This window comes from Sinocyclocheilus rhinocerous, unplaced genomic scaffold, assembly GCF_001515625.1.
Source record: "Sinocyclocheilus rhinocerous isolate Xijiao unplaced genomic scaffold, SAMN03320098_v1.1 scaffold431, whole genome shotgun sequence".
In the NCBI taxonomy this organism is placed as follows: Eukaryota; Metazoa; Chordata; class Actinopteri; order Cypriniformes; family Cyprinidae; genus Sinocyclocheilus; species Sinocyclocheilus rhinocerous.
In genome coordinates, this window is record NW_015624541.1 from 607,330 (window position 1) to 634,127 (window position 26,798).

At 37.1% G+C, this 26,798-nt stretch overlaps 1 protein-coding gene across 14 annotated transcripts in view; it reads left to right on the forward strand.

Moving 5' to 3' along the window:
- Nucleotides 1-26,798, forward strand: part of LOC107741142 (prominin-1-A-like) — a 66,841-nt gene that overhangs the window by 38,013 nt on the left and 2,030 nt on the right. For 3 of the 14 annotated variants that reach the window (XR_001640169.1, XR_001640173.1, XM_016553748.1), the window contains 23 exons: nucleotides 763-968; nucleotides 10,940-11,060; nucleotides 11,912-11,975; nucleotides 12,054-12,143; nucleotides 12,316-12,339; nucleotides 12,712-12,929; nucleotides 13,041-13,115; nucleotides 13,418-13,481; nucleotides 15,250-15,409; nucleotides 15,530-15,682; nucleotides 15,787-15,910; nucleotides 16,351-16,454; nucleotides 16,802-16,886; nucleotides 20,737-20,883; nucleotides 21,005-21,076; nucleotides 21,249-21,341; nucleotides 21,550-21,567; nucleotides 22,217-22,270; nucleotides 22,371-22,451; nucleotides 22,534-22,602; nucleotides 22,723-22,812; nucleotides 24,521-24,636; nucleotides 25,194-25,217. Coding sequence is in view for 6 of the 14 variants with exons in the window: in XM_016553748.1 (XP_016409234.1) it covers nucleotides 763-968; nucleotides 10,940-11,060; nucleotides 11,912-11,975; nucleotides 12,054-12,143; nucleotides 12,316-12,339; nucleotides 12,712-12,929; nucleotides 13,041-13,115; nucleotides 13,418-13,481; nucleotides 15,250-15,409; nucleotides 15,530-15,682; nucleotides 15,787-15,910; nucleotides 16,351-16,454; nucleotides 16,802-16,886; nucleotides 20,737-20,883; nucleotides 21,005-21,076; nucleotides 21,249-21,341; nucleotides 21,550-21,567; nucleotides 22,217-22,270; nucleotides 22,371-22,451; nucleotides 22,534-22,602; nucleotides 22,723-22,812; nucleotides 24,521-24,636; nucleotides 25,194-25,217 (2,252 nt within the window). In the remaining 8 variants the exon portion in view is untranslated. Of the gene's footprint in view, nucleotides 1-762; nucleotides 969-10,939; nucleotides 11,061-11,911; nucleotides 11,976-12,053; nucleotides 12,144-12,315; nucleotides 12,340-12,711; nucleotides 12,930-13,040; nucleotides 13,116-13,417; nucleotides 13,482-15,249; nucleotides 15,410-15,529; nucleotides 15,683-15,786; nucleotides 15,911-16,350; nucleotides 16,455-16,801; nucleotides 16,887-20,736; nucleotides 20,884-21,004; nucleotides 21,077-21,248; nucleotides 21,342-21,549; nucleotides 21,568-22,216; nucleotides 22,271-22,370; nucleotides 22,452-22,533; nucleotides 22,603-22,722; nucleotides 22,813-24,520; nucleotides 24,637-24,888; nucleotides 26,283-26,798 lie in introns of those variants that run through there. The other 11 variants (XR_001640172.1, XM_016553788.1, XR_001640171.1 and 8 more) reach the window with 9 other exon arrangements.

Sequence of the window (26,798 nt, forward strand, 5' to 3'; positions counted from 1 at the left end):
TCATTTAAAAATACCTTAGCGTTACTTTTTTTTTTTTTTTAAATGGTTGGTGATAATTTAAAGAAATAGTTATCCCAAAAATGAAAAATTGCTGAAAATGTACTCACCCTCAGGCCATGTATCATGATGTACATGAGTTTGTTTTTTCATCAGAACAGATTTGGATAAATTTAGCATTACATCACTTGTTCACCAATGGATCCTCTGCAGTGAATGGGTGCCATCAGAATGAGAGTTCAAATAGCTGATAAAAACATTACAATAATCCACAAGACTTCAGCATCTTGTGAAGCGAAAAGCTGCAAGTTTATAATAATAAAAAAATACATCATTAAGATGTTTTTAACTTCAAACCATTGCTTCTGGCTGAAATACCAGTCCTTTATCCATAATATTGTTTGAAACAATCTCATCTACATCTTGGAAGGCCTGAGGGTGAGTACATTTTCAGCTAATTTTCATTTTTGGGTGAACTATTCCTTTAATGTCTGTACATGCAGTGCTCATTAAGTGTAATTGTAGTTTTAAAATAATCGCTCTCCTTCCTTCTTTTTATCCATAGAACTAAACCTAAACTTTAAACCTGTATAACTTGGATGGTTTCCTGGATGCAAATTAAGCCTTAACTGAGATTTATTTGCCTGAACTTCATTGCTGAACTTAAACTTCTTCAAGGAAACCATCTCAAATGATAACTCAATTTGTTTGCATTTATTGATCATTTCAGATTTTCTAATCTGTATAACGTTGTGTTGTGTGCAGGTGATTTATTATGAGATTGGTTTTGTGGTGTGCACGGCACTGGGCCTGCTGTTCACCGTGCTGCTGCCGCTGGTGGGGCTTCTCTTTTGTTTGTGCCGCTGCTGTGATAACTGCGGAGGAGAAATGCACCAGAGACAGCGGAAGAACGCGGACTGCCTTAGAGGACTGCTGACCACACTGTTACTCACCACCACCTTCATTATCACGTAAGTTTTTGTGTTTGTCTGATTGTGCATGTGTAACCTTTAACACAGTAAAGGCCCGTTCAAGGACGATAACTATAACAATAACTATAAAGATACAGTTTTATATAAAGATACATTCTATATATAAAAGCATAGAGTCCACACCACACCACCATTTTCAAAATTAACAAACAATCAGATTGGAATCCATCCTGCTTTAAAGACCTTGAGGCAGATGACACAACTACAGCATGTGCTTATAATAAACAACGCTGCCATGCATTGGTGTGGATGTTAATATAGTTATCTTTATATTTATTGTTCATAGTGTGAACAGGCCTTAAGGCTCTCTTCCAAAACCTAGTGTGCTGCCTGCGTATGCAGTATTTTAAGGTTTCATGAGCACAGATGCAAAGGCTATTTCAAAAAGTCTGTTTCAAAGGCAGCTTAGTAGGTTTTTGGAACAGAGCCTAAATAATCAAAAGCAAACTCAAAGCTGATGATACTTTCAATAAAAGACCTCAACAAGACACTTTCGAGCTTGCAGGTAATCTTCCTGTCCTAAAAGTGCCATGTTCTCGAAGACATATTGTAGACAAGTGTACACTCCAGGAAGAAATACAGCAGAACTGCACAAAAGCAGGAACTCCAGGAACTAGCACCGTCAACCTTTATAGAGTGTTTGATGTTCCTCTACTTTATGCATTCAGCCGGCTGGCTCTTTATTAAAGATTCCATAGCACATGCCTGGCTGCCTGGAGATGGGCATGTCTCCTCATGTAAAAACCTCCCAGGATTTCAACCTTCATGATTCTGATGAAGCCGTAACAGGGGCCACTCTGCACACTCCTCTGTTCAGCGCTATATTAAAGCACATCAATCTTGTTCAAATGTGAGGCAGGTGCCACCTAGTCTCTTAGTGGGAAATTTAACTGAAAATCATTCAAATGTTACATGATTGTCCTGAGAGGACTCTCACAGAGAGGTCATGGACAATTGCTTGAGTTTGAAGCATCTCCAGGGGAAGTTATGAGTTGGACACCGTCTCATGTGTTTGGATAGGTGCTTGAATAGTGTTTTTCTTAGTGGTGGTAGAAACCAGGGCAATTGTTCTGAAGTTTCATTGACCTGTGTTGTCATTTATCTTTTCCAAACTTTTAAATTTTATTAAAATTGCTTGATAAACTCAGGCCACTGTTTTTTCTCATAAAACATTGGGCATAATTTAGGCTTGATGAATAATTAAAGAAATGACCCAATTATGCCAAGAAAATTCCTCATTAGTGCCATCTCAAAATTTTATATTTATTTCTGAAAGGAGTCACTTATGCTTACCAAGGCTGCATTTATTTGATCAAAAATACAGTAAAAACAGTAATATTGTGAAATATTATTACAGTTTAAAATAACTGGTTTCTATTTTAATATATGTTAAAATGTCATTTATTCCAGTGATGAAAAAACTGAAGTTTCAACTGCCATTATTCCAGTCTTCAGTGTCATATGGTCCTTCAGAAATCATTATAATAAGATGATTTTTCTTGCCTTAATAAACATTTCTTACACTTATGTTGAAAACAGTTGTGCTGCTTAATATTTTTGTGGAACCTGTGATACATTTTTCAAGATTTTTTGATAAATGAAAAGAATCTTTTGTAACATTATAAAATGTCTTTACTGTCACTTCTGATCAGTTTAATGCATTCTTGTTAAATAAATATGTTTAAATCTTACTGGCCCCAAACTTATCAACAGTAATGTGTAAATAAAACATATGCATGTTGCAGTAGATGGTTTCTTTCTTACTATGTAAATGGTGTTAAGTTGGTTAAGTTGCTTCTGCTAAAAATAGATGCTATTGCCATTATTTACAAATGACCACTCACATAAATTGTGTAAATTGTGTCATCACGTAAGTTTTTGTGTTTGTCTGATTGTGCATGTGTAACCTTTAACACAGTAAAGGCCCGTTCAAGGACGATAACTATAACAATAACTATAAAGATACAGTTTTATATAAAGATACATTCTATATATAAAAGCATAGAGTCCACACCACACCACCATTTTCAAAATTAACAAACAATCAGATTGGAATCCATCCTGCTTTAAAGACCTTGAGGCAGATGACACAACTACAGCATGTGCTTATAATAAACAACGCTGCCATGCATTGGTGTGGATGTTAATATAGTTATCTTTATATTTATTGTTCATAGTGTGAACAGGCCTTAAGGCTCTCTTCCAAAACCTAGTGTGCTGCCTGCGTATGCAGTATTTTAAGGTTTCATGAGCACAGATGCAAAGGCTATTTCAAAAAGTCTGTTTCAAAGGCAGCTTAGTAGGTTTTTGGAACAGAGCCTAAATAATCAAAAGCAAACTCAAAGCTGATGATACTTTCAATAAAAGACCTCAACAAGACACTTTCGAGCTTGCAGGTAATCTTCCTGTCCTAAAAGTGCCATGTTCTCGAAGACATATTGTAGACAAGTGTACACTCCAGGAAGAAATACAGCAGAACTGCACAAAAGCAGGAACTCCAGGAACTAGCACCGTCAACCTTTATAGAGTGTTTGATGTTCCTCTACTTTATGCATTCAGCCGGCTGGCTCTTTATTAAAGATTCCATAGCACATGCCTGGCTGCCTGGAGATGGGCATGTCTCCTCATGTAAAAACCTCCCAGGATTTCAACCTTCATGATTCTGATGAAGCCGTAACAGGGGCCACTCTGCACACTCCTCTGTTCAGCGCTATATTAAAGCACATCAATCTTGTTCAAATGTGAGGCAGGTGCCACCTAGTCTCTTAGTGGGAAATTTAACTGAAAATCATTCAAATGTTACATGATTGTCCTGAAAGGACTCTCACAGAGAGGTCATGGACAATTGCTTGAGTTTGAAGCATCTCCAGGGGAAGTTATGAGTTGGACACCGTCTCATGTGTTTGGATAGGTGCTTGAATAGTGTTTTTCTTAGTGGTGGTAGAAACCAGGGCAATTGTTCTGAAGTTTCATTGACCTGTGTTGTCATTTATCTTTTCCAAACTTTTAAATTTTATTAAAATTGCTTGATAAACTCAGGCCACTGTTTTTTCTCATAAAACATTGGGCATAATTTAGGCTTGATGAATAATTAAAGAAATGACCCAATTATGCCAAGAAAATTCCTCATTAGTGCCATCTCAAAATTTTATATTTATTTCTGAAAGGAGTCACTTATGCTTACCAAGGCTGCATTTATTTGATCAAAAATACAGTAAAAACAGTAATATTGTGAAATATTATTACAGTTTAAAATAACTGGTTTCTATTTTAATATATGTTAAAATGTAATTTATTCCAGTGATGAAAAAACTGAAGTTTCAACGGCCATTATTCCAGTCTTCAGTGTCATATGGTCCTTCAGAAATCATTCTAATAAGATGATTTTTCTTGCCTTAATAAACATTTCTTACACTTATGTTGAAAACAGTTGTGCTGCTTAATATTTTTGTGGAACCTGTGATACATTTTTCAAGATTTTTTGATAAATGAAAAGAATCTTTTGTAACATTATAAAATGTCTTTACTGTCACTTCTGGTCAGTTTAATGCATTCTTGTTAAATAAATATGTTTAAATCTTACTGGCCCCAAACTTATCAACAGTAATGTGTAAATAAAACATATGCATGTTGCAGTAGATGGTTTCTTTCTTACTATGTAAATGGTGTTAAGTTGCCATGTGCCATTCTGCTAAAAATAGATGCTATTGCCATTATTTACAAATGACCACTCACATAAATTGTGTCCTCATTCTGGAGAAGATTTTATTCAAATCTGTATGTGTATTTATATTTAATCAGTCAACAGCTAAAGATGAGTTTAATTAATGAATCTGCTCATTTTAATCCATGGTCCATGAATTTTACATCGACATGAATAAGACATCAGGGTTTACATACGTTTACATGAGCAGATGCATTCAATAAATTCATTATCTTCAGCTGTGGTTCTAAATCTAAAGTTGCACAGAAGAGAAAAATGTCATTGCTCATAGGTTGTTTTTTAATGCACACTTAAATTAATGAAAAAAAATGTCCTTAGATTTTTCTCTTGAATTTCTAAGAGTTATTAGTTCTAAGAGGAATTATAAATAGACACAAATGAGATTTGTTTATGTACAGATAGTTGTTCTCTGGAACAATTTGATGAGAAATATAGTTAACATTGAAATCTCTTGGTTTTGATGGCACACAGTGGGAGACATTGTTGAGATCTTTTCTGAAACTCTAGAGGAGACGTATATAAGCTTACTGAACTCTTTTCAGGAGAAAAATCTCTATTGGCTCTCAGTTTAATCTCACTGATGTCTAGGAGAAACAATTGAGATATTAAAGTGGTCTAATTTGTTATTTGTTGTTCCTGGGGGGCAAATTGACTCACTCGGCTGACTGTTGCTTAGTTGTGATTGGATGTAGAAACCCAATGCTACTCAGAAGGAGTGTTACGCTCAGGGCACTGAAGGTCACTGGGGCTGCTGCTCCTCTGCCAACCCCAGGGCTCAGCTTGCAGAGACGACCTGTCAAATCTAATACAGTAGAGCCTGTAAACCCACATGACATCCATAGTGCAGCTGGGCTGTGCAATGCTCACACATTTCATTCATTAAAGGGGTCCTATTATGCTTTTTCACTTTTTCAACTTTATCACCCTATTTAGTCATAAAAAACCTACATTTGCACAGTATTTGTGCTGTTAAATGTCATTTTGGCCTGTTTTCGGTTCATTCAGCCTTGAAATATTATAATGCATGAATAGATTGAGATTCAATCTTGGTAATTAATCATTGTAAAACACACATATGTAAATGCTTGCATTTTTGCATTTTTGTTAAGCATGCATGTCTGAGCAAAGACGGTTAGCATGAGCATCTGTCACTCCAGCCCCAGTTAGACTCTAGAGATTGAAACAACTGCATTTTCCACAGATCCCACCTAAGTCCTCTATAACAGTTCTGCAAGTATAAAAACAATATACTGCAAAATCTTAAAATATATATATGGAAAAAAACAGGACTGCAAAGTTGAGAGTGTGAGAGACTTGATGACATAATTTGCCGTTTCTATAGTAACAGCGACTACTCTGATTGGTGGATCTCTCTTTAGGATTTTGACTAGTGTAGTACTTCAGTTAGAATTTGGAAACTGGAAAATTGAAATCACACTAACTTATTGGATCCTCAGACAGTTTGGAGTTATGAAAGGGGTCCTTTCAGCAAATATGTTTTAGAAACCCTGATTTGGGTTGTCTAGTGCCTGAGGGTTGTCTGTATAGTTATTTCTAGCAAAATGTGTAAATGTGTTTGCATAAGAGAGAAACCATAGTTACGGTGACAGTATGTCCTGATGTGACTCTGCGTCGGTCTTTCTGTGGTGTGAGTCTCTGTGTGCGTTTTTAGTAATCATATGAAAGTACAGTTCTTTTTGGCACATAGCTGTACAGTTGACATTCATCTGTGTATTTTCAGGATTGTGACTATTTTTTGCAAAAGAGCATTTAAATAGATCCATCATCAGATATTACTGTCATCAGTCCACTGTATACAAAAGTAAATCAGTCACTGTCAAGAGTTTCTTCTGTCAGTTACGATGATGAATAATGAGTATTTAAATGTAATGTTCAGCTCAAAGAAAAACACCACAATATTTTGGTGTACAGAATGGAGAGAGAAAGCTTTTGTTTGTGCGGTTAATCATGTGTCCTCCTTCTGTCCTACACATGAATGGAAAAGAGAAATGATTGTCTCACACTTCAGTTACCCACCCGATCTGGCCTACTTTCACTGCACACACATGGGGCTTGCCGCCTCCATTTCCACAAACATATTCAACTTTAAACTTGAGGGAACTTTAAAAGGAACATTTTGATTTCTTCTGGAATAATGAAACAGTCTGGAGTCTAATTTGAAAATGTTCTGCTTTATTCTTGTCGAAAGAATAGAGTTTTTTTACATTTAATAATAATAATAATGTAATCAAAACTAAAATATATTATTTGTTAATTAATTTACACATTATCATTTGTGTTATTTACACATGGGACTATGTATATTTTCCAAAAAATTATAATAATAATTAATAAATCAAACCCATCTTATATTTTAGCTACTTCTAAGTTGTTGGGTGCATCCAGAGATGCTTTTTAACTATTGAAGGTTCCCATGTATGCTGGACACTCATTGTCTGTTTATCCAGCCCAATTCATCCATTTCCAGTTTAACTGAAATGAACTTGTAAAGAAATATGTAAACACTAAGCGCAAAATTAACATAAATTCTCACATAATATAAAATCTGTCAAATGTGCAGTTTATTGATACTTTTATAAAGAAATGTATATACAAGCACAAAACTACCATAACTACGTAATATAAATTCTGTCATATGTGTCCATATTTTTTAATGGTAGTGCATGTGTTTTATTTTGTGGTAATGGTAGTTCAATACATTGAAAAGCATCTTTTTTGTCTTGCCTTCCAAAATAAAAGGCTGACCCTCATTTTCCAGTTGACAGTGGCTGTCTTTGTCTGGGTCAGTAGCTTGGCAGTGTTGTGTTGGTGGGCCGATCACATTACAGGTCTGTTGAGTACAGAGGAATCAACAGGTAGACCTAGAACGCCTTCATGGTGAAATCAAACCCGGTGGGTCATCTTTTGTATAAAGAGGCAGTCAAGGAGGTCCTCACCCCCACCCTGCTCCTCAAACCCCCTTAGAGGCATTTATAGACAGGGACATTGTGGGAGTAGCCCCAGGGTCCAGTCAGGCTAAATACAGCAATCATTGTGGGAGTGACGCTATTCCTGCCTCCATTACTTTATAGAGACATTCTTCAGTGCACTGAACCAACCCAAGTTATAAAGCCTATTTTCAACATGATGCCAAAGTGAGCTCAGAGCCATTATTAAAAGTAAGCTTTAAAGGGGTCATATGATGCGATTTCAAGTTCCCTCTCAAGCTTTCACGAGACATCACGGAGATATTTCTCCGTTATGGGAACTCCTTCCCTTCCAACCTTTCCTGAAGTCCTATTGGCTCCCGCCAGTCCAAATGACTGGCCAATTGACGCGAAGTATACAAATCGCATGCAAATACTGACGAGCTCGAGAGGCAGTATAAAATGCGGTGCACGCGACAATTACGTCAGAATCTTCTACTTCACCTGTTGAATTCACTATGGCAACAATCTGCAAGATCTGCATGGGACCAATAGAGCCGCCGGATCAACACGACCACTGCGTCGCCCGCCTGGGCCTGGCCCACGCCGAGGCGGCGCTGGACGAGTCCAACTGCGGGCATTGCGCGGACCTTCCGGCCCGCGTGCTCCGGACCCTAATTATGTCCCCACTGGATGCAACAAATGCCTCGTTTATAATTATAGTTTTATTGGTTTTGTCTCGTCGCTCCGGGACATGGCATCACAGTATGGTAAGGGGCGTAACATTTCCGTCACATGCTTGAGGTATTCAGCCAATCACAACGCACTGGATAGCTGGCCAATCAGAGCACACCTCGCTTTTCAGACCGATGAGCTTTGTAAAAATCGACGCGTTTCAGAAAGGCGGGGCATAGAGGAGAAACAATAATGTACAATATGTGGAAAATAATGTTTTTTTTTAACCTTAAACCGCATAAACACATTTCATTACACCAAATACACAAAATAATGTTCTTTTTAGCAACATCATATGACCCCTCCAATTAAAATTTTATTTTATTTATTTATTGCTGGTTCATGTGAGGTGCCCTTCAGAGTTTTAGACCATCTCAATGCCCTCTGTGTGGAATGCACTTTGCCATCTTCAAAGCGTCTTTGTTCACTGGCTGCTATGTTTTCGCTGACCTTATGGAGCAGAGCAGATAGCAACTTACCAACACACAGTGTAGACAGAGAGAGGAGGACATGGGGAATAAGGGGGTGAGAAGGAGGAAAAACAATAGTGCTTTGTAGCTAGCCACCCATTTTGATTCTCCATCAGTCTGTGGTCTGTTTCTCACCCTGATACCATTCTGCAATGCCCACTATCTGCATATAAAGCACTGCATTTCATCACATGTGTGTAATTTTAAAACCAGTTTTACGTTTGCTCTATTTCAGATCCTAAATTGTAACTAAATTTGAATTAAGGTAGCCAAACTGAATTGAATTAAATTTAAGAAAAATTAAATAAAATGAAATTCATGTCATTGCTGTAAGTGTAGTCTTTTTAATAATTTGTCATTATTAGTAGTAATTGTAGAATTATAATACAATATATTTTAAAATTACGTGTTTGCTCTATTTCAGATCCTAAATTGTAACTAAATTTGAATTAAGGTAGCCAAACTGAATTGAATTGAATTTAAGAAAAATTTAATAAAATGAAATTCATGTCATTGCTGTAAGTGTAGTCTTTTTAATAATTTGTCATTATTAGTAGTAATTGTAGAATTATAATACAATATATTTTAAAATTACGTAACTTATAATTCATAATCATTTTCAGTATTAGCCATAAAATATACAAAACACATACACACATTTATATGCATATATTATTTATATAGTATTTATTTATTTTGTGAATGTCCATGTTTGAGGAACACTTCATTTCTCAGAAAGCTTTTTAAAATTTTTGAAGTTTATATTTTGAATATTTTAATGGCAGTGCTTAATTATAAAGTTACTATTAAACAATATAACTGTTTTTTTAGAAATTAATAGTTAATAAATGTAAATGTTAATAGTTTTGATAATATTGAACCATTTCAGATAAGATTTTCCAAATTTGTGATTTGGTCAGAGTTTATGTAATTATTCATGTTCTGTCGCAAAACTTGTGTTGGCCGATTGAAATTCTTATATTGTATGTCTGTTGAATTTCTTAAAATTGCAATTCAGCATCCTGTGGGGCTTGAGGCCAATTCATTTTAAGCCCCCCTCATGAATTGAAAGGTAGACACTTCTCTTATATTATGAATGTTGCTTATCCTTGGTCCTCATGTATTAAACAAAATATAACTCTTAACACAAAAGCTGTGTTGCCTACAGAGAGAATAATAAACTGTAATGCTAGTGTTGTCAGATAAAATAGTTGTGTGCACAGGCTAATTTTCTAGAGCACTTTTTGATGTACAGATGTTTCTTTTAAGTCGTGTCTAGAGGAAGTATTTTGCATTCACATCTGAAACAGGAAGTTGCCCATACCCATCTTTAGTTTTGCTAGCTGTGATAAATCCCACCCACCCTGCAGAAGTGTGTGAAAGCATTGATGCATTTCATTTGCAGCACCCACAGATTAATCTGTGTATGGTGCAATCATATGCACAAAACCAACAAAGAGTGATTCACACATTTTGATGTAACAGCACAAAAAGCCTTCCCGTTTGCACTAAGTCAATCATGGCTTTTGTCCCAGACTGCAGTGAACACCTAGAATGATGGTGCTACCAACATTCAGTGTCTCCCACAGTAGCCATGAGCACACCAAAAGAAGACAGCCCAATTAGGATGCGTGAATCATGAATAGGTACTAATATAGGGCTGGCTTTTCCTTGAAGTGTCTCTCAGTCTAATTAAGGAGAGCTCACAGTCACCAGTTTGTTTGAAGTACTTTTCCAACTATGTAAGACGAAGGTTCCTTTGGACTTATTCACTGAGTTGCATAACAAAAGCGCTCTCTTCCTGTATAGACCTGCAGCAGTATGATGTTGCCTCTTAGTTCTCAATAAAAGTATGCCAGAGTATGAGCACATTCCCAAAGCAACACGATTAAAGCATCCTAAGAGAAGAGCACCGCTGTGAGGAGCATGCGTCTAGTGATTGCATTGCAGTGTTGCCCCCTACTGACACTCCAGAGAGTATCTTACTGACAGGGCCATGACAAATGTTATTTTACAAATGTTCCTATTCTTGCTTTTCTGGCTTGAATCTGATTTAGTTTGTGCTTTTTTAACAATACTGTTTTTAATCATCAGGGCAGGGGTCCTTTGTGCATATGCAGCCAATCAGAACCTGAGTTCCCAGCTGAAGAGCATGAGGAGGCTGGTGAAGAGTAACCTGAAAGACCTGCACACCTTCGCCAATCAGACCCCTGCAGTAAGCAATACAACCAGAACAAACATGTGCCCACACATACACTATTACACTGGGATGGGTGGGTGGATGGATAGATAAATAGATAACAGACAGACAGAAAAGAGAAGAGCACCGCTGTGAGGAGCATGCGTCTAGTGATTGCATTGCAGTGTTGCCTCCTACTGACACTCCAGAGAGTATCTTACTGACAGGGCCATGACAAATGTTCTTTTACAAATGTTCCTATTCTTGCTTTTCTGGCTTGAATCTGATTTAGTTTGTGCTTTTTTAACAATACTGTTTTTAATCATCAGGGCAGGGGTCCTTTGTGCATATGCAGCCAATCAGAACCTGAGTTCCCAGCTGAAGAGCATGAGGAGGCTGGTGAAGAGTAACCTGAAAGACCTGCACACCTTCGCCAATCAGACCCCTGCAGTAAGCAATACAACCAGAACAAACATGTGCCCACACATACACTATTACACTGGGATGGGTGGGTGGATGGATAGATAAATAGATAACAGACAGACAGAAAGACAGATGGCTGGACAGACAAGATGGATGGATGGACTGCTAGACAGATGACCGGTCGAATAGATAGATAGATAGATAGATAGATAGATAGGTAGGTAGGTAGGTAGGTAGGTAGGTAGGTAGGTAGGTAGATAGATAGGTAGATAGGTAGACAGACAGATGCAGATGCAGATGGTTGCCTGAAACAATGGTCAGTTGAACAATTTAGATATAATTATATGAAAATATTTAATTGCATAGTTCTGCAAATGAACAAAAGTAATCATCCAGTAGATGTCTTCGTATTGGCAAGTGAGGTTCTAGTTTCTGAATATATTGCTGTGTTGTCTCCCCTTCAGCAAATTGATTACCTGATCTCTCAGTATGGCACAGTGAAGCACCATGTGCTGTATGACCTGGAGAGTAAGTATGCTATCGGTCATCTGGAGTGGAATGGAAGGTGTTTCTGATGTGAGGACTCATATTGTGGTGTTTCTTCAGATGTAGGTCTGCTCTTGGGTGGAAGGATACATGAGGAGTTGGGAAAAGACGTGCAGCCCGCCCTCAACGCGGCTCTCAGCATGACTGGAAGTATGTCACTCCCCTTTGTGTTTTTTGTTTGTTTGTTTCTTTTCTTTCTTTCACCTTTGCTGGGAAAACTATTTATCATATATATCATATATCACATAAGAATATAGTGTGGATATTCAATCCATTGCTTGTGGTGGTGTCTTATTTCACTGTTTTGTCTTTGATTTGTTAGTTAAAGTGGAGAAATCCATTAAAGGTAAACCATAAGAGACCCTAACTTGTCCTTCCTGTTACCTTCTATCTGTAACAAAGTTGTGATTGACTCCTTATTCCTTCCCAACAAAACCTGGCCCAGTTATTTTCCCATGTGTATTCTTGTATCCTTCCTTGGTGGAACCTGCCCATCATGTGTCGTAAAACCAAGATATCTGAAAGGTTATGAAATACACTGAAAGCTCCAAAGACAATGTTATCTCACCTCAATGGATAATATTTAGAACATTTTTTAATTAAAGATGCATGTGTGGATTTTATGTCCTTCAGAATTATTTGTGCCTTGGTTATTGTGGGCAGTCTCTGTTTTTGAATGTTCATTTATGTGTGTTGGCTCATTTGTTTCCTCTCTTAGCAATGCGAGACACTAAGGATGCTCTAGAGAATGTGAGTTTGACGTTGGAGACTTTGCAGGAAGGAACAGTCAAACTGCAGGCTAACCTCAGCCTGGTGCGCGGAAGCCTTAGCAACGCCCTTAATGATCCTGTCTGCACAGACGCACGCTCATCTGAGATTTGTCACAACATACGTAGCACCCTTCCCAGGCTAGAAATTGCAGCCAACTACTCATCGGTATTGAAATAATTTATAATCTTTTCTTCCAACATATTGTCATCAAAATGGTTCACAGTTGTTTTCTTTAAAAAAAAAAAAAAACATTTGCTGTTTTGGGGGTTTTTTTAGTTGCCTGATGTGACCAACCAGTTAGACAAAGTGAATGAAGTTCTAAAGACGGACCTCAGCCAGATTGTGGAAAAGGTATGTTTTTCCCAGATTTCTCATGACATGTTTGTGAAGATTCAGGACAGAAGATATTGTATTTCACAGTGAAACAGGATATTCAACAAGAGAAAAAAATCATTTTTTCCATTGGGAATTGATTTGATTAAGATGAGTGGTAATACATAATAAAATGAATCCAAGTAGTTGGAGGGGTGGGAGTTGAAAAGTGAAAAGGTTATATCCTTGACTGAAATAAGGTCAGTTTTGATTTCATGTTGGTCTTGAAGGAGCATATCAGCTTTGCTCACTCTTGCACCTTTTCATCTTGTATCACACAGGGCTTTACATCATTCAATGACACTCCCACCTTGGTAACAGATCAAACCCGAAATATTGTGGAAGGTGAGTTTAAATATTAAATCTAGACTGGAATTCAGATCTTTGAATTTTATATACAGACCATCTAAAGATTCATACAGAGTGCCCTTTCAGAAATTAAAAAATATTTTATTTTATATATTATCTATATTTTATATATTTTTCTACTTTTCACTTATTAAATTGAAACAGTCAGACTTTACAATAAGGTTCTATACATTAACATTAGTTAATGTAATAGCTAACAGGAACTAACAATGAACAATACTTTTATTTTATACTTCTATTTCATATTTATTATTCTAGTTGAATATTAATTTCCACATATTACTAACACATTTTTAACATTTAAAGTTAACCTAACTTAGATGAATGCTTTGATTATGCTGTAAAAATGGTACTAATGTTAAACTAATGTTATCCAGGTCAAATTCATTTAAAGGGGTCATATGATGCGATTTCATTTTTTCCTTTCTCTTTAGAGTGTTACAAGCTCTTGGTGCATAAAGAAGATCTGTAAAGTTGCAAAGACTAAAGTCTCAAATCCAAAGAGATATTCTTTATAAAAGTTAAGAGTTAGCCACACCTACCTAAAACGGCTCGTTCGAACACGCCCCCACATACCTACCTCACTATGTGGGAAGATTTGCATAAAGCCCCCAAATGTTCACGCAAAGAAAGAAAGCGTAACTTTTATTCTCGCTGTAGTATTGTTGACGCTGCAGCCATGTCCTGAAGACGCTGTGTGCTTCATTGTGAAAGCGAAACTACTTTGTTTGGTCTTCCAAAAGAGGACGATATCCGCTTCGCCATGCCTAGAGCTGATCTGTGCTGGTCGCTGAGGAAATACATCAACTTAGTGCTGTGGATCGCCAGCACATTTTATGGAGGACTGTTTACTGATCCTGGGAGAGTTACGTTAGACTAAAATGCCGGCAGTTCTGACTCACGTAAGCACGTTTTCTTTTATCATTTGCCACTGATGATTCAAACGCGAGCTTTGGGCAGTAGAGTAGCACTTGCTGTTTGTCATTTCTCTGATCACAAATGCAGACAGAATTTTATGTTTACGCGGCGCGATGCAATGCAACGCAACGCGTAAAAAGACAGTATAAGTCATTATAATCAGTAATTATGTCCCCACTGGATGCAACAAATGCCTCGTTTGTAATGGGTTTTAATGTTTATGTCTCGTCGCTCCGGCCGGACACGGCATCAACAGTATGTGAGGGGCGTAACATTTCCGTCTCACGCTTGAGGTATTCGGCCAATCACAACGCACTGGATAGCTGGCCAATCACAGCACACCTCACTTTTTCAGACCGATGAGCTTTGTAAAAATCGACGCGTTTCAAAAAGGCGGGGCATAGAGGAGAAACAATAATGTACAGTATATGGAAAATAATGTGTTTTTTTAACTTTAAACCGCATAAACACATTTCATTACACCAAATACACAAAATAATGTTCTTTTTAGCAGCATCATATGACCCCTTTAAACATTGCCTTACTAACATAGTGTCATATGTAATCATTTAATTGATTTAAAGAACATATGACTTGTATCGTAATATTTAGCATATGCACATTCCTTGCAAGGCCTGAGGAGGATGGGCTTTTATCGAGTTTTTTTTCCTTGCCACAGTCGCCTTTGCTTTGCTTACCAGGGCACATACAATAAGACACAATTTTCAGTGAATAGCATAGATGATGAAATGTGCTTTTCACAAAAAAAAAAAATGTCACTGAATCTGCACTAAAGCATTTTCTAATACTGTTGTGTCTCCTGTAGGGGTGAAGGTTCTGCTGGACGACATTGGATCAAACATCACCACTTTCAGCAAGCTCTTCCTGGTTCACAGCTCTTTGACCAACTTCACCAAAATGATCTCTCACACACACTCACAGATCGAGGACATCTACCCTCAAGTTGATCAGATGGATTTCTACAGGTGCTTCAAAGGACTCAACTCGACTAGACAAAAACTAGTCACAAACTTTATTGTCCTTGTTTTCGAGGCAAAAAGTCTTCCATGTGCCCTTGATGTTGTTCATAATGTTTTTGTTTTCAGGTGGATCTGTTGTATTACCCTGTGCTGTATGGTTGTGCTCATCCTCGCCTTCAATTTTCTGGGTTTGTTGTGTGGTATTCTGGGATTCAACAGGCACGCAACTCCAACAACACGTGGTTGTGTCTCTAACACAGGAGGCAACCTGCTCATGTCGTGAGTTTGAGTTTTTACGTCAGTCTTCAAACCCATCAAATGGATGTGTTATAAGACAGCTTTGTCTGCACTCATTCACACTGCACTCTTCCTCTGTCTCTCAGTGGTGTGGGCTTCAGCTTCCTGTTCTCCTGGGTGCTCATGGGAGTGATAGCAGCTCTGTTTTTGGTGGGTGGGAATCTAGAAAAGCTTGTGTGTGAACCCTTTCAAACCCGACAGCTGTTTAAGGTAAGAGAAACGACACAATGTCAGAAGTTTTTGCTTTCATTAAAGCACAAGATGATGTATCGATCATCTCAAATCATGCTGGAGAACATGATCATAGGGCTTTACATGAAATTCTGAGTTTATGCAGCTCGAGTGCTGCTGTCAGTAAAACAATTGACAAACCAAATAGTAAGACATTCTAAAATTAATGTTCTGTTTTTGATTCAGTATTTCCCCATATTAAAATAAAATAATAATAAATATTAAAATATTATTTGAACATTTTGGTATTAATAAATTGTGTATATATTATATTATATTTTTAATGTTCATGTGGATGATATAATTTGTAATTAATTTTCACTAGTTGTCTCAGGCATTCGGCACCCATTGTATACATGTTGAAAGACAAATAAATTCACCAAACAATACGAGATACAGTGTGATTATGTTGTGTGTAGGTGTTAGATACACCCAAGCTGATCAACTCTGCTTGGAGAAACTTCATACCAGGATACCTGTACAATGACCCTGAGATGGACCTTACAGCATATTCTCTCTACAGGTAACCTTGTTATGTATATCTAATAAATAAAAAATAAACAATTATATTACTCTATAATAGTGCTGTTAAGTATTGGTGCTGTAAGTGCAAGGTTTTTTGGCAAAAAAAAATATTTGGACAAATATATAAATTGTAGTGTATTAAAAACTAAATGTTGAATCAAATATGCAAACAAATTACACATTTTCTCTGAACTAACTTTTCTGAGCCATTTTACAATAGATTTGTCTTCGTCCTTCAATAGTCCAGCAGATGGCAGCAGAGAATTAAAAGTCTGAAATGAAAGTCTGATCATAATAAAATAGAGTAAGGTTTGATTTCCCCCCTTTTTCTCTCTTCTTTTGCAGTAATTGTAAGGACAACAGAGGGATTTACTCAGCTCTTCATCTGGATAAGATCTTCAACATCTCAGCCTTCTTTAACACTAGTGTTGTGAGTGGATCCAGGCTTAGCGTGCACACGCAAATCACAACTAAATTTACAGTGACATTCAAAGTCACACTCTGAGATTAGTGATGCTACCGTTTACACCAGATAGCACCATTTTGAGAGCTAGGCATTTTAAACTCATTACTATCTAACAACAAATGTGATTGTTCAGACAAATTTAAGCTGACTGTGGGCATTAAAAAAAGTTGCATTAAAAGATCATAAGTCTCGGATTACGCATGTAACCATGATTCCCTGAGAGGGAACGAGACACTGTGTCCTCTAGTGGGCACTATGGGGAATGGCATCGGCATGACCAGTGTCTGAAGCACGTGTGAAAGCACTCCAATCTATTGAACCACGCAGCCCGTGACTTCATTAGCGGCATGCCCGGAAGTACAAGAGGTCACCTGTAATGCATGTCAACATTTTTGTCTGAAGGAGACATGAAACAGGCAAGCCCTAGTCATGGCAAGGGGACACATTGTCTCGTTCCCTCTCGGGGAGCCATGGTTACATGTGTAACCCGAGACGTTCCCCTTCAAGGGAACTCGCACTGCATCCTCTAGTGGACACTATGAGGAATGAAATACTAGGGCTGGGTAAAAAATATTGATTTTCTCGATTTTAGTTGATTCTCATTTTTATGAAACGATATAGATTCATAAATCCCATAGATCGATTAGTCTAGGCTGTCAGATAATGAACGGAACATTGTAGCGTGCCTCCCATCCAATAAATTGCAATAAGCTTTGTGATTTGTTACTTTTGATATGAAACAAAGTCTCAGATTTCAAATTCTGTCCATTTTATTACAATATTCAAATATTAAATCCCTTTTTGGCGCTGTTTAATGTGGAGTGACAGATCGCTGTACCACCTTGGTTAGAAGCGGCAGCGCAAACTGATCATCTCCGCTTTAATAGCAGTTACAGCATGAAGTAAACATGAATGAACATCCGATGGTGTTAAAAGAAAGAGTACAACTTACCAAAATCCATCTCCTGTCTCATGTAATCGCTCAATCAGTGTTTCAAACGCGGAAAGATGACAATAGCATGTAAACAATGTGTCACGTAACGTCACATTTACCACAGAAAAACATATTCGGTGACCATGAACTCATTAGTCAGCTAGAAGAATGAACTCTAGAGAGGAGCATTTTGCTAAATATGCACCATATAACATATTCATTATAATTTTTACTGTTCTTCAATATTTAATTTATGTTTGATTAAATCCGTCAAGTTTTTGTAATAACCACCATTTAAATGTTTATATTTCAAAAAATGAATTGGAGTAGAAATATAATTGTGTAATTTAAAGTTAAAGTTAGTATTATAACTTTAATATGACAAAAACCTTATTGAGTATATTTTAAGTGTTTGTATACAAATCAGCAAATTTCAACCTTCCAAAAATATTATTGACTCTCAGGTATATTTTACAGCATAAGTTGAGCGATCTTTTCCTTGAGAAAATTGCCATGTTCTGTACCTGATATCTCATCTCATTTCATCTCACCTCCAACATCCCATTCAGCCAAGTTGGGAACACAACTGTCCTCAAACAGCTATGTCCCTAAAGGCAATGAGCCATCTACTTGAAACCCTAATGCAGGGGAGACAGCCCAAAGCATGTGGGTTTGCAGGGGACCGCCTTCTTGAAAATACCCTGATATCAGGGGAGGCAGCCTAACATATCAAAAAGGAACCTCAGGGGGACAGCCTACTTAAAGCCCTAGAATACGGGGAGGCAGCCCAACCCAGCTACCAGAAATATTAAGTAGGGAAAGAGCTCACAACTCATGGGGAAGATCTTATCAAAGGAAACCAGCCACAGCCAGTACCTCTATGACAAAAAACTTCCCGAATAGGGAGCCTAAAAAAAAACTTGACCTATAGCCATAGGTGTACCGTCTAATTACAAGGGAAACAGCCCAAGCCAAAGAGCAGCTCATCAAAGGGAAACTATCCTCAGACAGTTACCATCTCTAAAGGTTAGCCACCGTAAATACACCGGAGGCAGCCCGACCTGAGATGCTGCTACAAAGAGAGCAAGGAACCCTACTTAAAACCCAAAATCATTGGGAATGGACATCTTGCTAAAATCTTCATGAAGGGGATAGCCATCAAAGGAAACTGTTCTTAGACAAGTGCATCTTTGATAAACTTCCACTTAAGAGAGGTAACAAGAGGGGCTTGAACGGAAATTTTCTACTCCTCCCGTGCCCCTCTTACAATCCCCGTGCTTGATTCCGCCTCACTGCAAGGGCGACCGCAGAAACTGAACCACAGAGTGTAGGAGCTCAACTCTTTCATATTACACCGTTTCTTATTTGTATAAAGAATTAGAAACAACATTGAATTCCTGAAAGGGAAAACATTTCCCGGCAGGTCACTTCCATACTCCACCTACAATCTACACGAACGGTCCGGCTATCTGCCTCGACAAACAGTGCGACTCGAACCGCAGATGGTAGGCTGTCAGTTTCGCCGCGACTGCATCGCGCAGCATGCATTCAGCTTCCACGAGAGCCGAATGTGCTCTGTACAAAGGCTAGAATCCCTCGAGAACCAAGCAAGAACAGAATCCACTGCCGTGAATGCATCGCTATGAGCCCATTCAACTCCCACGAGAGGCGAACGCGCTCATGCAAACACTGTCTAATATCTCGGGTGAAGGTGAAGCAAAGAAGAACCAGGCTTCTACCTTCCCTCTCAGTAATACCACGAATGGATACGATAAGCAAATCCTGCTTCCTCAAAAGTCGAAAGCACTCCATCCATGCTTTTTCACAAAGAAATAAGAGCAACGAGCGCATTCAACTCACTCAAGAGCTGAATGCACATGCTCCTCGACCACACAACATACGAGTCGCATGAATCTGTAGGTATCAAAGCAAAGCCTCTCAATGAGCACCTTTAGTTTCCTCAAAAACTAAGTGCGCACGCATCTCACTCATGCACAGACTGTATCAATCATGCATGTCCTCAGGTCCTCAAATGGAGGCACGCACTATGGATTGTGTCTTAAAGGAAATGCACACCATTCACTATTTTCAGTAACACTCTCGAAAAAAAAATGTTGTAAAGTATGTTTTTCCAACCCAGTGTTGTTGTTTTTCTCTCTGTTATTTTGAATTAGCAAAATATCTCAAAACATTTCATGCATAACCATTTGAAATATTTTATATAGAGCATCTATAAATTCCTTCATTTTAGCAGAATGATTTTTGTTTTCACTTAAAATCCTTCAAGCCAACATTCTTGATTCACACAGGACCCAAAAATCTGAGACCACATTGAATGGAATGTTTTAGAATTTTTATGAAATGTAAAATAAAGAAAATCATGTGAACTGCTTTATACAAACGGACAAATGATTGCTCCCACTGTAGCACAGGATGCTCTTTAGATCTTCTCAAATGATGCTGGAGAACATAAATATCAGGTTTTGCACAAACTTGTGGAGCACATGCAGAACAAGTGCTGCTTTTAAAGCAAAAAAGGGACAAACTAAATACTAAGACATGCTGTTTTCAATCCAACTTTCCACAAATAATTTAAATACTACCGAATAATAAAAATTTTGGTGTTAATAGGTTGTTTATGTGTTCTTCATTTTTATCATTTTATGTATTTTTTATAAATATACGTCTGAGCCACTAGTAACCATGATAAATAAAAATGAGTAAATATTATTATTATTTTTTTTTTTTTGTAAGTTATTGTATTTTACTAGTGGTCCCACTGGTCAGACTGTATTTTCTAGAATATTTCCTCATGACAATCCATCCAGATTTCCTAAACTCATGTCAGAATTATATACAGAGCCTCTTTTCTTTCTGCAGTACTCCAAGGATGTGTCAAGGAAGTTTGAAGGGATGAAGGTGGACCTGCGTGACATCATTCTTCTGGAGTCAGAAGGCAAACAGAATCTCATCAGTTTCACTGAAACTGGGATTAATGAGGTTGACTTTGCTGCCTATTTGGAGGAGGTACATAACATACATAAACACATTTTAATTGAAACTTTTGAACCATAGGCTTTGGTGCATGTACAGTCCCAGTTCAGATGAGAAACTGTGGGTTCTCATGTGTTTCTGTTCATCTTTTCAGGTTAATAAAGGAGTGACTCTCATTCATCTAGTTGATTTCGCTAGTCAACTTGATGCTCAAGCTGATCAGTTGGTAAGATTTATGAGGTTTATAAGATTTATGTTTGGTCCAATTAAAATCATTCTAAAAGGAGTATAAAATGTAATTATTCCCTATATTACATGAAATTCAGTGGCATGGTTAGTACCTGTATGAATGTTTCTTGGGCTAATTCTCATTTACACTGTATCTTTCTCTTTTGCAGTCTAAAGGGACCTTGCAGACCTCATTAAAGGGACACGCTAATACTATAAGACAGATCCACACCCAGCAAGTCATCCCACTGGAGCAGTCCATGGTAATCTATCCTTGTTTCATTGATGCTCATTTGAATGATTACCTTCTTATCCATGAATGTTTCTGTTGAACCGTTTCTATTCTACAAGTGGGACTTATTGTTAATGAAAAACTTCTCAAAGATGTTCATATTTCTGTTCGTACCTGATTTTAAACAATCTCTTTTTTAATTTTCTTTAACACATTCAACTTGATTTATGGCTTCCGAGAAATATGTGAAAGCAAGGGTAAGCCTGCCAGTCATAGCTGCATAACCTGCAAGTTGTTTGCTCCTTTTGGTATGGTTTCTCTGTTATAACATAATGGAAAAAACAAGCATCTTTTTAGAGCAGCCTTCATCATGTCTTTGTCCTAGTGACATGTTTTTTAAACTTCCAGATGTGTAAATTTGAATATTTACACATTCAAAAACTGATCAAAGGTGAAATGTTGAATTTCTGTCCATCTAGTGGCATCAAACAGAAAATTATGATGTTTTCTGTCGTTTCCACACCATTGGTTAAAGCATTTGCATTTGCATGACTGGAATGTTTTTTTTCCAGTCCATGCTAGTTGCTATACCACTGATAGATATGATCTTACGTGAAATATAAAGTTCATCAAATGATTCCCCCTGTGTGCCAAATGTATCATATAGTACAACAGTTTTGTGTCAAATTCTTTATTTATTTGTGACATAATGTGCATGTGATGCATGTAATGGAACTATCAGTTTGCATGGCATTTTGTCACCCTGCTAAATCCCTTCAATTGTCAGTTTATGTTTCCAAAATGGTCATTTACAGTTTTTCTTTTTGTACCATTTCATAAGCATTTTAGATTATAGATCATTTGGACATGATTCTTGCTTTGTGTCTATTATCTTTCTTATTAAAGAGCACACTTAATCAGAGCATCAGACTTCTGGAGAGGACGTCCTCAGACCTGCCTGTAAGTTGCTCATTTTAAAACTACCACCAGTTTAAAAATATCGCAACAGATGCATTTCAGAACATGCTTTCTGATGAGCAGTAAATGCATTGGTTTTTAGGTCAGAGTTAGAGATGTATTAGCAGCCGTTGATGCCACCCAGTTCCTAATTTCCCACAATGCAACATTTGTGGTCAATCAGGTAATGTGAAAGAAAAAAAAACCTGTCTGAAATGATTGGTGTATAGTTGTATTGTACTGATGGTTAATATATGCTCAAACAGGAAACAGAGAAATACAAGCAGACTATTATTGGCTATTTCAAGCAGTATATTGACTGGATCAGAACGTCTGTGAGTATTTTTAACTGTATTATCTATCTGAAATAGCATTAATGTTAGATTGGTGACGATCGGTTAGTTCTTCTGCATTGTTTTGTTTTGAAACCCTTTTGTTTTGCTGCCTCATTGTAGTTGGCCCTGGAGGTCGCTACCTGTAAACCACTCAGCAACATTGTGGACACGGCCGAGATCCTAGGCTGCAGTTTCCTGCTGGATTCAATGGTAAGATGGCCATCGGTACTATAACCACTGGAACCACTGGAAATGAAATTGTTCTCATCATTTACTCACCCTCATTTCCTTCCAACCCCGTTATTTTTTGACATCCATTAAATAAAAAAAGTGTGTTTGGTTTTACATACAGTTAATATGGATGGTGATTTATATTGCCAAAGCTTAAAAGAGTACAAAGGGAACTAATAAAAACAGCATAAAAGAAGGCCAAACTACTCATTCACTATATATTCCAAGTCCTCTGAAGCATTTTGTGAAGATATAAAATTATCAATAATGTGGTCGGAACAATATCAGATTAAGTAAATAACAAAATTTTTATTTACGGGTAAACTATTTGTTTAAAGAGCTAGACAACCCTTTCAAATGTTTAGGGTCAGTAAGATTTTTTTTTAAGAAAAAAAGAAGACTAAGAAAGAAAGAAAGAAATGTTTTTTTGAGTGTCAAAATCAGCATATTAGAATGATTTCTAAAGAATCACGTGACACTGAAGTCTGGAGTAATGACTGCTGAAAATTCAGCACCGAAGCAATTGCATTCTATGATTGGGGTCGGCTTAACTGAAATGATCCTTTGGAAGAGGATAGGACTTCTGTGTCATTTACTTCGTTTTTGTACTGTTTTACAAATGAGGACTTCTCCAAAAGAAGTTTTTTTTTTTTCAGATTTCGCTACACACACACACTGGTTTCCATCTTTTATGGGTACATTCCATAGAAGTAATGATTTTTATACTGTAAAAACTGTATTTTCTATCCCTTACCCTAAACCTAGCCCTCACAGAAAACTTTCTGCTGTTTTAGATTTTGATTTATAAGATGTTTTCCTTATGGGGACCAAAAAAAAAATGTCCCCACAAGGTCCAAATTTACTGGTATTACTATACTTGTGGACATTTGGTCCCCATAATGTAGGGGATACCAGGGCACACACACGAAATGTTGTACATCATAACTAGTAAGGGCAGGAAGCATTCAGGCTGCTAACTAGCTGTAGTAATTAGTGGCTAGCTGCTCTTTCCACAGACACCCAAAGATTGACCCCAGTATAATTCTCTGACTGCAGCAGAAAGAACGTAAAGTGTTTAACCTCAGCCTGGTTGTTTTTGTTTGTTTGTTTGTTTTTTGTCTTTGCTGGTTTCAGCTTCATTATTACTCTAAGTTGGCAGTCAGTTCAATTCAGTTCAAGTATTTGTATAGCACTTTTCAAAGCAAAGCAGCTTTACAGGCAATGCTTGTTACAATTAGGAGGTATTCTGTTATCAGCAAGAGACAAGTGTACCAAAGTAATGTCCAGCTATAATATATATCTGGGAAAGAGTAATATACAGTACAACAATGTTACAATATAAGGGTAATATTTGACAGTTTTGTACGTTGATTCGAAGCCCTCATCTGAGGTCTTTGTAAGTTGCAGTAAATGAATCCTGACGGCTAGTTATTTGCATAAACAAACCTATTTGTTAAACTTTTCTCTACATTTTGTTGCGTGGCTGGACATGTTGCATCCAATCGATTGAATGTGAACGTTCGTTTATATAGATAACCTCTTATGCTAGAGATCCACTTTCTGTATTTTGGAAAAGCTTCTTGTCAGAAGAAATACATGTATGGAGAGTATGTTGATCAAAGTGACATTTATGGTTAAGCGGAGTGCAGTTTTTGGGTGGCTTTAATCTTGTGTTTATTTGTTGCAGAACACATTCTGGTTTGGATTAGGCTGTTCCACACTGTTTCTGCTCCCTAGCATTATCCTGTCCGTCAAACTTGCCAAGTTCTACCGCAGAATGGACACAGAGGATGTCTACGATGAGTAAGTATCCCAAATACACCAAGTTTGCGATTGCTTTTTAGCACCCCAATGATTACAGTTCCATAAACAAAGTTAATATTGTTTGTATATTGTTTTACTCTGCTAAAGAAAACAGATGACAGGACTGGAGCTAACTGTTCTACAATGAATAATATGCATAATATATGAAAGTGCAAATGCTTCGTTCTTTTCTTTCTTTTGCCCAGAGTAGTTAATAAATCTTTTTTCCTCTCTCTGTGCTCTTCTTTCTAGTTCCTCTGTGTCAGGGACTTGGCATTTCACCTTATGATAACCATTCTTGCTATTTCCATCTTTCTTCATTCTTCGTCTTTCTGTTCAGCACTTTGCACTTTATGAGAACTACATGTATATATTGTACAAACAGTGTTTTGTTTTAGCGTTTTTCGAGCATTCATCCGTTTACAGCCGAGATCATTGCGATTGACAAGTCACCAAGTGTCTTGACCAGAGATGTCCATTTTGACATCCGTGTGATGTCTCTGTCTACCACTACAGTGCATCTCTGTAACATTTTTGCTTGTCTTGTATCTTTTTAGCATTGAGACAATTCCTATGAAAACGTAAGCTGTTTTTCCCCTCATACTTTTGCTGTCGACTTTACTGCTAAAACGATATCCCTTTCCTGTTTTGTACATAAAACTTTCTGCTTAATGGTGCTGGTTTAAGCTCTAAGCCTGGGAATGCTTCTCAGATGAAGGGCGCTGCTTGTGTTGGTGTGTTATCTTTGAAGCTCCCTTGTTTAACATGAAGGGCTGTTAAAACAGAGACCTTAAGAGCACACTTCAAAACTATTGCTGTACATTTTACAAGATATGTTTGCAGTTTATACCGTTTCATACTCTATCTTCCGTGTAAATTTTTCAAGAATGCTTTAAAATGAAGCTTGTCCATAGTCACATGCCATTTCTCTCATGTCACATCATGTTTCGTTTACATTTTTGTCTATGTAATGTTTTATTTCGGTATGGAAATTGGTACTAATGGTTATTATAATGAACATTTAGAATGTATCCAAAATCCTGTAATGGCAAGGTAATCAGAACCATACACCCTGCGTGTTACGCTAAACGGCATGCATTGGGTGGAACGATTGAGGTGATAATTAGGTATCAGAGGACTGATGCATGCGCAGTTTGAAGTTGCCCTTTGCACAAATGATCACCTGGGAGTCTGATATTTCCTTTTTCTTTTTGTCATTGTTAAAATAGTGCTTGCATGCTGACTAACTCAATAGCAGTAATGCAGAATTTGTGTTTTGCACTCTTGCATGATATTTGAATTTATATTAACATTGCATACATTAGATTTCGCAGAATTTATTGACTGGCAGAATTCACGTTTTTTTTTGCATGTATTCAAATTTTTGTCTTCTCGCATGACTCTTGAAATTCTCACTGCACTGCTATGGCTGAGAATGGTCTTTCTCTCCAACTCATCACTAATGATGTGTTTCAACAGCAAAGCATGTAACAGAGGTCAGGATGGTGTGCTAGAATGACACAGAGCTTGGATACATCCAAACACTATCATTCAGAAATTTGGGGTTGATGAGATTTTTGAAAAAAGCGAGCAATTATTTGATTAAAAAGTATAGCAAAAACAATATTGTTACAATGTAAAATAGATTTGTTTTAAAACGTTTTAAATGTAATTTATTCCTGTGATGGCAAAGCTGAATTTTCAGCATCATTACTCCAGTCTTCAGTGTCACATGATCCTTCAGAAATCATTCTAATATGTTGATTTCCTGCTCAAGAAACATTTTTTATTATAATCAATGTTGAAAGTAGTTGTGCTGATTAATAGTTTTATGGAAGCTCAGATACATTATTTTTCAAGATCCTTTAATGCACAGAGAGTTCAAAAGAACATGTATTTGAAATAGATTTATTTACTATTATTTAAAAAAACAATGAATTAAAAAAAATCTTACCCCTAACTTTTGAATGGTAGTTTATGTATTAGATGTCACAAGTTTAGACTGATTAGGTCTTAGCACTTATGCTAAGACACGATAAAGCGATGATAAGGTTTTTTCACACATTTTCAAGAATGGAATTGCTTGATTTCAGATTGGTTCTTTTTTTAACCTAGTACTATCACGGATACATGTGATTTCTGTCAGGTGATAGGACATTTTT